General features: G+C 40.2%; 1 protein-coding gene across 5 annotated transcripts in view; it reads right to left on the bottom strand.

The window, feature by feature from the left end:
• The window catches only part of trpa1b (transient receptor potential cation channel, subfamily A, member 1b), a 43,730-nt gene that overhangs the window by 8,059 nt on the left and 24,364 nt on the right, over positions 1-11,307 (bottom strand). For all 5 annotated transcript variants that reach the window (XM_084939205.1, XM_084939207.1, XM_084939209.1 and 2 more), the window contains 10 exons: positions 10,739-10,901; positions 10,394-10,569; positions 9,742-9,849; positions 9,476-9,584; positions 8,874-9,019; positions 8,011-8,147; positions 4,859-4,907; positions 2,580-2,679; positions 2,381-2,481; positions 1,184-1,359 (listed from right to left, as the gene is read on the bottom strand). In XM_084939205.1, coding sequence (XP_084795331.1) covers positions 1,184-1,359; positions 2,381-2,481; positions 2,580-2,679; positions 4,859-4,907; positions 8,011-8,147; positions 8,874-9,019; positions 9,476-9,584; positions 9,742-9,849; positions 10,394-10,569; positions 10,739-10,901 — 1,265 coding nt within the window. The remainder of the gene's footprint in view (positions 1-1,183; positions 1,360-2,380; positions 2,482-2,579; positions 2,680-4,858; positions 4,908-8,010; positions 8,148-8,873; positions 9,020-9,475; positions 9,585-9,741; positions 9,850-10,393; positions 10,570-10,738; positions 10,902-11,307) is intronic.

The raw sequence follows: 11,307 nt of genomic DNA, 5'->3' as shown, positions 1-11,307 counted from the left end.
ACAAACACTCGTCTCACATTTGCCAAAAAACATCTTGGTGATCCCCCAGACTTTTGGGAAATATTCCAGGACTGACGAGACAGAAGCTGAACTTTTTGGAAAGTTTTTGTCCCATATGTAAAATGAACACTGCACTTCATAAAAAGAACATCATACCCACAGTTAAACGAGGCGCTGGTAGTGTCCAATGCGACTGAATTAAAAAAGGTCTGTAAAAAAGAGTGATCCAAAATTCCTCCACAGTGATGTGAAAGACAGTTCTTGCAGTTCTTGCACATCCAGTTATTAGTCAAAGGAGCTCGCAAAGAAAAGCGTCTGGACTTCTTTAAGTTGCTTGAAGACGTTTCACCTCTCATCCGAGAAGCTTCTTCAGTTCTAAGGTCAAATGGTGGGGAGTCCCAGATTTAAACCTAGTGGGAGTATTCCCCCCCCAACATTGGCATCCTCGAAAGAGTGACCTTTGTCCTTTAGATGCAGATGGACAGCTGAGTCTTGTCCTGTGGAGGTGGCTCTTCTATGTTGTGTCATGCGCTTGTGAAGTGGCTGAAGAAGCTTCTCGGATGAGAGGTGAAATGTCTTCAAGCAACTTAAAGAAGTCCAGACGCTTTTCTTTGCAAGCTCCTTTGACTACGATGACCTGGATGACTGAGAACCTTCACAGACATCCAGTTATTAGGTTTAGAGGAAAATTACTTTTTCACAGCACAGGTTTGGATACCTTTTTTCTTTCCCTTAATAAAAAAATCATTATTTAAAAACTGCATTTTGTATTTACTCAAATGATCTTTGTCTAGTATTAAAATTTGCTTGATGACCTGAAACACGTAAGCGTGACAAATATACAAAACACTAAGAAAGCAGGAAAGAGGCAAATACTTGTTTATACATGCATGGACGGATGGATGGATAGCTACCTTTGAAATTCTGTGTGGATGTAACAGCTACATATAGTGTTTTACAATAACACTGGAGTTACACTGGCACACAGCACTAGATGATATTACAGCTAAAATTGTACTTGAAATTAACAAACAGAAATGATTTATATGCTACACATCATCCATCATACAGTGGTCAATATCATCTGATTAATTTCAACAGCCATAACTTTGCATTTGTTTGAACAAATCCATTTCCAAAGTTTGTGTAACTGAGTGAAAATCTATGCTATGTTAAGTCTTACTGAGCAGCGAAGTGCAGGGCAGACTTCTTGTCCTTGGACTTGCATGCGAGGCCAAGTTTCCCCGAGAGGCCCAGCATGTTCTTCACTGAGTCGTGGATTCCCAGTCTGCAGGCGTAGTGGAGTGGGGTGCAGCCATCGTTATCCTCACAGCTTAAAAGTGCCTTCACACTGTTGAGCTAAAATCCAATGCATTATGAACACATCTACTTCATTCTTACTGTACAATCACAGGCGACCACTTAGGTACACCTGTTCAACTGCTTATTATTCGACATATCTAATCAGCCAACCACATAGCAACAACTCATTACATTCAGTCATGTAGACATGACCAAGGTAACCTGCTGAAGTTCAAACTAAGCATCAGAAATGGGGAAGAAATGTGATTTAAGTGATTTTGAATTTGTTTTTTGGTGCCAGGCGGGCTGGTTTGAGTGTTTCAGAGACAGATAAACTACTGGGATTTTCCCCGCACAAGCATCTCTAGGTTTTACAGAGAAGAGAGAAAATAGCAGCAGCAGAGGACCACATCGGGTCCCACTCCTGTCAGCTAAGCACAGGAAACTGAGGATATAATTTACACAGGCTCAACAAAAATTGGACAAGAGAAGAGTGAAAAAACATCTAATGAATATCAATTTCTTCTGCAGTATTTTGATGGTAGAGTTGAGAATTTGTGAGAGGAAGGGAGCAGATCTGCGGAAACTGTGTAATGCTGTCATGTCAATATGGACCCAAATCTCTGACGAATGTTTCCAGCACCTTGTTGAATCTAGAAACTGTACCTAACAAAGTGGCCAACATGTGCATACTAAGCAATGCAAAAAATTGAAATGCTATATTTTATGCACATGACAAAATTGACAGTTATCCATACTCGAACAGAAACTACACAGACAAAAATTATATCAAAATTATTGTTATCTGCTATTCTCACACTGTCTGTCTTTGTGTATCATTTTGAAAGCTGTAACAGTGATGTAGCTTCAGGAAAAAACTCACAGTGTTTAAAGGACTATATGGCTTTGGCGAGAGTGTAATGAACTTCGATCAGCTGGCTTTGAAAGCACCCAACTTTTGAAGGCTCCAGGCAAGCTGATCAAGGACAGTGCAGTAATTAGATTCCAGCCACTTAATGACATTTTTGTTTAAGCAGCATTCAGTGCATTTAACGAGCTACCGACTGATTGGCAGTACCTGCAGTACTTCTTCCGGGAGGTTTTTCAGGCCCTTTGGCTGCAGAATGGCCAGGTGAAGAAAGTTACAGCCACATTTGTCTCTCACATTAACGTTGGCTCCTAAAAAATCATTAACATTTGCATAAGTGTTTACAACCTGTATTATCAGGCAAATTATATGAGCACTACTGGTGGAGAAGTCATTTACTTTAGCTCACCTTTTGACAGCAGCAGAGCCACAGTTTTCCATGCTCCACAGCTCGCAGCCAGCAGCAAAGGAGAGTTTCCCTTGCAGTCGGTGCTGTTAATGTCTGCACCCTGAAGATAGAATGCATTACAGCTTTAAAGTTACCTCTTTAATTTTAGCATACAAATGAAAAGCATTATGTGTGCATTAGCAATGAATACACCTCCACAGTATTCTCAGTTTTAAGAGGATCAGCGAACACATTTAAAAGTCCTTTTAAACAAACTTCATTAACTTAGCTTCACCAAATCAGACCAATAGGTGATATTTTGTAATGATAGCAGAAAAAGTAAACAGTGGGGAAACAATTTGATCCCATGCTGAATTTTAAATACACTAAATTACAAAGAAATGATGGTAGTCTCATTTTAATGGAGAGAGGCAGACTATCAACCAAAACTCAAGAACAAACAAGTAACATAAAAGATATAAATTGATTTGAATCTAACTGAGTGAAATACGATTAGCTGTGTGCCACCCATCTGGCACAAAAACAACAATAAATCAATCCAGCAATCCAACAATTACGGATACTCCTGAATATGTTATGTATATAGAGCACAACTCTCCACAGAATTACTTTCTTCCATTTCAGCTTCTCCACCAACATAGACAAGACCAAACAGCTGCCAAAGGACATCAGGGACAAGATTGTAGACCTGCACAAGGCTGAATGGGCCACAAAACCATCAGTGAGAACTGGTGCAATTATTCAGAAAAGGGAGAAATATAAAATAACCATCAGTCACCCCCGGTCTGTAACTGCATGCAAGGTCTTGCCTCGTGGGGTGAGGATGATCACGAGAAAGGTGCTGGATCAGGGACTGGTTAATGATCTAAAGGGAGCTGGGACCACAGTCACCAAAAACATCATCGGTAACACACTACCTGCAAGGTCCCCCTGCTCGAGAAGCTACATGAATGGCCTCGTTTTAAGTTTTCTAGTGATTAAAAGTGGTGTTGTCAGATGAAAACAAATTCGAGCTCTATGCCATCAACTATAAACGCCATGTTTGGAGGAGGAGAAATGCTGAGCACGACCCAAAGGATATCACAGTCAAGCACAGAGGTGGAAGCATTATGCTTTGGTTTTTCTGCTAAGGGTACAGGACAATTTAACTGCATTGACGGACAAATGGACCGGGCCATGAACCTCCGTCCCTCAGCCAGAACACCAAAGATGGATTGATGATAGGTCATCAACCCATCAAACAAACGACCAAACAACAAAGGAGTGGCTTAAGAAGAATAAGGCCATGGAGAGTTTCTATAAAGACGAGTGGGCCAAAATGCCTCCTGAGATGTGTGCAAACCTGGCAGCCAGTCTTTCCATACTATGTCATGTTTTGTTTGCCGATCAATGCTGACATCCAAATCAGTTCATAACTTTTATGTAATGTGTGTTTTGGATTTCTGGCTGATACTAGCAGTATCATTCCAGAGTAGAATGAAACTACCATAAAAATTAGACATGGTTCATTTCTTTGGAAGTGAGCAAACTTACAAATTGAGCAGGGCATCAAATAATTATTTCCTCTGCTCTATAGTTAGGGTAAACACGAGAACCTGCTTTTGCACACCTCTATCTGAGATTTCCACAAATATATGCACATGTGCACGTTCCCCATCTAACGTTTTTAGATGGGGAACTAAAATAGCACCTAAACGAAATAAACATTTCATGAACCACACATCTTTGTGTTAAGATTTGATGTTCTGCTGGCACCTGCAAGGTGAAATCACCCCGTGCAGACCACCGTTTTATAGTTTTTGAGATAAACACACTAAGGTTCATCTACTACTTGCCGCATGTAAAAGAGTAGACTTGAAATAAACTTGGACTACGCTTCCTACCTAGCAACACCATTCTATTAGAACCATCAAAGTGCAACAGATGGTGACAGGTGGTCCACAAGCAATGGGCAGCACCTGTAATATTTACTCAGGAGTGTATTTAAAATAGCAAATATTGTTTAATTGTAGCAATGGGAACAAACATAGTCGAGTGGAAGATTTTACTAATTGAAATCCAACCTGCAGTGAATAGAGATTCACATCAGAGATTCACAGTTTATTTGCCTTTTAGATTTCAGCATATGTGGGGGGGACTGCTGTTTTTATAATGTTTGTGTCGGTTTGATGCACCGAAGGATAAAAAATCAATCAGAAAATATCTGACAATAAAACCGGACATGTCATGTGTGTAACAGCTGCGTGGCGTTTGTGTGTATTCATGTGTATCTTATTTACCAGAGAAATTAGGTACTCCGCCAGCTCCGTGTGATCAAATATTGTCGCCCTGGAAAAGTAAACACAGTTGTTGTAAACCAGCCGTTCAGCGCACTACTTTGTGAGTCAAGGTCTTACTCATGCTGTCAGATAAGCAGTGAGGATGATTTAGTTCTCATTCGGCAACATAATAGCCAGATTTCCCTTTATTGTCACACTTTTATCTTCAGGGTTGTACGGCTTCCCTTTGTTGACACACTTTAATGACTAAGTGTTTGTGTTCTCCATTAAGAAAGAGACTTATGTGGATGATTTTCCCCACAACTAAATGATGGACTGAAGTATACTTGATCATCCAGATACCGGACGACATATTTCTATTGTGCTTAAAAGGCCTTTTGTGGTATTACAGGGAGTGCAGAATTATTAGGCAAGTTGTATTTTTGAGGAATAATTTTATTATTGAACAACAACCATGTTCTCAATGAACCCAAAAAACTCATTAATATCAAAGCTGAATGTTTTTGGAAGTAGTTTTTAGTTTGTTTTCAGTTTTAGCTATTTTAGGGGGATATCTGTGTGTGCAGGTGACTATTACTGTGCATAATTATTAGGCAACTTAACAAAAAACAAATATATACCCATTTCAATTATTTATTTTTACCAGTGAAACCAATATAACATCTCCACATTCACAAATATACATTTCTGACATTCAAAAACAAAATAAAAACAAATCAGCGACCAATATAGCCACCTTTCTTTGCAAGGACACTCAAAAGCCTGCCATCCATGGATTCTGTCAGTGTTTTGATCTGTTCACCATCAACATTGCGTGCAGCAGCAACCACAGCCTCCCAGACACTGTTCAGAGAGGTGTACTGTTTTCCCTCCTTGTAAATCTCACATTTGATGATGGACCACAGGTTCTCAATGGGGTTCAGATCAGGTGAGCAAGGTGGCCATGTCATTAGTTTTTCTTCTTTTATACCCTTTCTTGCCAGCCACACTGTGGAGTACTTGGACGCGTGTGATGGAGCATTGTCCTGCATGAAAATCATGTTTTTCTTGAAGGATGCAGACTTCTTCCTGTACCACTGCTTGAAGAAGGTGTCTTCCAGAAACTGGCAGTAGGACTGGGAGTTGAGCTTGACTCCATCCTCAACCCGAAAAGGCCCCACAAGCCCATCTTTGATGATACCAGCCCAAACCAGTACTCCACCTCCACCTTGCTGGCGTCTGAGTCGGACTGGAGCTCTCTGCCCTTTACCAATCCAGCCACGGGCCCATCCATCTGGCCCATCAAGACTCACTCTCATTTCATCAGTCCATAAAACCTTAGAAAAATCAGTCTTGAGATATTTCTTGGCCCAGTCTTGACGTTTCAGCTTGTGTGTCTTGTTCAGTGGTGGTCGTCTTTCAGCCTTTCTTACCTTGGCCATGTCTCTGAGTATTGCTCACCTTGTGCTTTTGGGCACTCCAGTGATGTTGCAGCTCTGAAATATGGCCAAACTGGTGGCAAGTGGCATCTTGGCAGCTGCACGCTTGACTTTTCTCAGTTCATGGGCAGTTATTTTGCGCCTTGGTTTTTCCACACGCTTCTTGCGACCCTGTTGACTATTTTGAATGAAACGCTTGATTGTTCGATGATCACGCTTCAGAAGCTTTGCAGTTTTGAGATTGCTGCATCCCTCTGCAAGATATCTCACTATTTTTGACTTTTCTGAGCCCGTCAAGTCCTTCTTTTGACCCATTTTGCCAAAGGAAAGGACGTTGCCTAATAATTATGCACACCTGATATAGGGTGTTGATGTCATTAGACCACACCCCTTCTCATTACAGAGATGCACATCACCTAATATGCTTAATTGGTAGTAGGCTTTCGAGCCTATACAGCTTGGAGTAAGACAACATGCATGAAGAGGATGAAGTGGACAAAATACTCATTTGCCTAATAATTCTGCACTCCCTGTATTTCACTGCACATCACAGCAATGGCATCTAAATAAGAATGAAAACACAGAGGGAGGACCTTTGTCCTTTGTTCTGCTACTGTCAGTGTCAACACAAATAGCTTTTAGATAAAATCTATGTGGATGGGAAGCAAATCTTTATTATGTAATTATATCATTATCGCTTTCCTCAGGCTCGTCGTTTTGTTTGCCAAGCATAAGGAGTTTATATCTAATTATCTTGTTTGCAGATGTGTTTTACTGTTGATATGATGCAGATAAAGTGGTCTTTATATAGCATGAGCAAGCAAATGAGTAGCAATTGCAATATTGCATATCTACACAGCTTCATTGGTATCGCAACAAAGATCATTTTAATTAAAACAATGTCCACCAATAAAATTATGAACTAGAATTAGGAAATAGTGGAAACTTGCCCTTTTGTGCTCTCGTTCACTGACTGTTCAGCACAAGGAACAGAATATATATACACTCTTGTCTATGGAGATTAATTTAAAATTGGATGCTGAGATACAGTTAATAAGATATTGTTTATTTTCCATTTTGGAGTCTCAGCAACTCTCTGTTCTCTCATGGGTCAGCATGGTCAGGATGCTTTGCATTTTGTCAACAATGAAATTTGCATTTCAAAAAGGCACCAATTTTAAATTCTACAGAAAAGCAATTTGCAAAGAAGTTTCTGTCACAGTCTTCTGGCCGAGCGCCTTTGGTTTCTCCCCCTCACTTATGACCAAAACCATGATAGAGAAGCTTATATGCTCCAGGTTTCAAAACAAGACCATAAACCACTGAGTGTGGTTATGATGCCTACGCCCATCTTTGACAGTTTGTGATGGCTACTATCAGCCTACAAAGCCTACATAACCACATGCAGCTGCATTATTAAGTTTTATCAACACACTCAAAAAATATTTATGCCCCAAATGCTGACTTTAAATAATCTGAATCGATTTAAATGTTCTATGTAATTTTGTTACATAAGTACAATGTAAAACATTAGACTTAAAGAATCTGGTCAAATGAAATTTACTTGATCAGTATTGATTTAGTTTATACTGAGTATATTCTCCTTAATGATTAATTATTTGATTAAATACACTGGGTTTTTTTTGGGGGGGGGTGTTTTTTTTTGGGGGGGGGGGGGGGGTTGATCCGTGCACTAATTTCCGCATCGGAAATGAACGACAAGGAGAGACCCACCTGTGTAGAGGGGTCTGACATGCACCATCAGTGAGATTGATGATATCTTCAACTCGCTCAACAGAAGACAGCATCAGTTTGATGACCTCAAGAGCACCCTGGGTGCAGGCCAAATGAAGCGGTGTAGACCTGTCGTTCTAGAGTCCGACAAACATGGATACATTACAAGTGATGAATGCGGAATATGATGCAAATTTACAAGTTCATCACACACAGTTATGTCTGCTGCATACAGAAACCCTGTGGAGATTTTTATAAACCTGCAGCGATGTAAACTGGCACAAACAGAATATGAATAAGTATACTCGTGCGTGATTCACACAAAGAAATCCTGCAAGTTTCCTCTGTGTAACATTAGCAAAGTAAGTCCCAGACTTCTTGGCTGAACACTGGGGACTGTAACACAAGCCTTTAATGAGATAACCAGGACTGGCAGGAGGAGGCCAGTGATCACTCCACTCAGCTTCACAGTGTAAGTGGATGTAATTTGTATCAATTTGGCCAACCGAAGCTATTACTGTACTCGCTACTGCTGATGTAGCTCTGGCCACTAGCCCAGGGCAAGACATAACGATCACTCCCAGATGGGTGTGATAAGACTGACGGGTTCTAACAGTACAAAGAAGGCGACCCTCTGGTGACAACGTGTTTTACAAGTGTTGGAATCCAGGTTTGCTTAAAAAGCAATGCAAATCTGGCACAGTAGGGGTGAAAACCAAAATGTGTAATCCGGCTATGGCATTCTGAGTAGTAGGTAAAAACAGTGGTGAAAATCAAATGAATGTATGCCCAGTCTTTTTGAGACGGTTTATGAAAAGGCCATGTAGTGATTTACATCTTGTTATCTTTTATAATAGAAGTACCTGTTGCTGGTCAACTTTGGCTCCAGTAGCAATGCAGAGGCGGATGGTCTCGATATTCCCACCACGTACAGCCAGATGCAGGGGGCTGCTCTTGGTCTTGTCTAAATAGTTCATGTGGCACACAGCCGAGTGGCCTAACTCCTCTCCTGTCAGGACAGAATTCAATAAATTGTTTTTATATCTTGAACGTGAAATGCAGTGAAAATGTCCATAATGGCAGTTTCTTATGACCATCTCCGTCTTTGACTTTTAGTGGCTTTCTTGTTTTGTTTTTAGCAGGCAGACGTAATGAGTAATGTGTATATTTAACATGGGCTGTGCAAAAAAAAAAAAAAAAAAAAAGACAGCATACAAATGTCCTAAATATTTTAAGGTCTTACTAAACTTTGTCCAAAAGCACCAAAGTTACCAAACAGACCTCCCACTGTGGATAAACATACTATCATTTGTGATGTCTAGCCTACAGAAAATACCCCAAGTGCTTATCTGGAGGGGGGGGGGGGTAATCTACCAGCTTAATATGCTGCTTGGCCTTGTAAAAAACATTTTCATTGCTGTCAGCACTTTGAGTTTTTGATGATAGCATTTTTCTTTCATCATACCAGCCTTGAGAATGACTTCCATGGCTTTCTTCGCACCTGCGAAGGCAGCAGCGTGCATGGCGAAATGGCCAAGCTTGTTCTGTTGGCAAAGCTTCGCTCCATGCTTTAACTTTGATGGATATATGAATGGATGAGAAGGCAAAACAAAGAGACATGGTCTTTTGTCAGAAGCAAAGCTGCAGCAAGAGGAAGCTACATGATGAGTTCACAGTTATCATTTGCAGTAAGGTGTAGGTACGCGGTACAACGTGGAGCCTCGTACATACCAACATGCTAAGAGCCTCACAGTTATTAAGGGAACAAGCCAGCATCAGTGGGGTGTTTCCAAGGTCTCCCTTTAGATTGCAGTCTGTACTGCTGTAGGACAACAGCACCTTCATGAAAGAGATATAAAAACAGTAACTAATTTTAAGTACAGCATAAGTAAAAAAGGGGGCAATTGAATAATAGAAAATCCATCAAGCACATCAACGTAATAAAGATTAAATAAAGACACAAAAAGACAAGGTTTAGCCATTCCATAATGCCCCAAAAAGTACAGTACATACGATGTAAGGTGGGAAAATATTGTTTGTTATTTGACTAAATTACCAGCTAAATTTTTAAAAATTTGTTTATACTGTAATTAAAATTATCACACTACTTAAATTTACTTTAATTCCTGCAAAAAAACAACAAAAAATTTATTTTTTTTACCGTTTATTGTAGTTTACCTACCTTTAACTATTTGCATCTAAATATAATAACATACACAGAAATTACATTTAATCACAGGGGATTTACACCCTTAGTTGAGTGCTGTATAATAAAGTGCTAGAATGCTCTGCGTTGACCTTGTTAACTACAGGAATTCAAGAGAAAAACACACTTCCTGTCCTTTAAATTATTACATCAACTGTGCCGTATCAGCCTTCTCACCCCCACCAGGTTGCTGTGTCCATGGCTGACAGCCAAGTGCAAGGGGGACAGGAGGGCAGTGTTGAGGATGTTGGGGTTAGCCCCCAGGTCCAAAAGAGCCTTGCAGCTCTCTGCCTTGTTCCTCTCCACTGCCCAGTGAAGGGGCACATTGCCCTGCTCATCACAGCTGTTCAGGACTAAGAGACGATACAAGAGCATATGCAGAAAGGTTCGTATGCGTATGTATCAGATATAATATGCAAAAATAATGTCCCTCTTCCATGCAGTAACTTTAGAAATGGAATTACGCCGAGTCACAAAACATGTTGCGTTGCGTCTTGTGATCGATGACTTAGGTGCACTTACCCTGTGCATCTGTGACAGTGGAGATGAATTGAATGAGGGTGATGTGTCCCCCTGCGGCAGCGTGATGAAGGGGACTGGCTCCACATTCATCTTTTTCCCTGAGGACCTCTGGGCTCTTCTTCACTAGGTTCTCCAGGAGAGCTAGGTCACCCTTCTCAGCCAACTAGATGATATTATATAGAGTAATATAACACAAAGAATACAGAATAGACGTGTTGATTTTTCTGCTTTCCAGTTTGTTCAAAGTGTGTTTTACCAAAGAACACACTATGCTAGAAGGCATTTCAAACTATTCTTGTGTGCCTTCTGATATAATCACTGGAGTATGATATAACGGCCATTTGTTAGTTTTGTATAAAAACAGACTTTACAATCCAATTCGTTGAAAACTCATGTAATATTATTATTATGTAATACTAGAATTGTTTAGGCCTCCTTAACCTCCTCCTTAAGGATACACTGGGCTGGGATTAATCCGAGTTACATAAACCTTCTCATATTGTGAATACTTGTGGCAGAAATAAGTAAGTTTTTTACAGACATGCATATTTTTTTCAGTAAGTTTTTTG

The sequence above is a fragment of the Perissodus microlepis genome, chromosome 9 (assembly GCF_051167445.1).
Source record: "Perissodus microlepis isolate ML-2025 ecotype Zambia chromosome 9, ASM5116744v1, whole genome shotgun sequence".
Taxonomy (NCBI): Eukaryota; Metazoa; Chordata; class Actinopteri; order Cichliformes; family Cichlidae; genus Perissodus; species Perissodus microlepis.
Note: the sequence above shows the minus strand (reverse complement) of the source record. Positions and strands in the feature narration are given on the sequence as shown.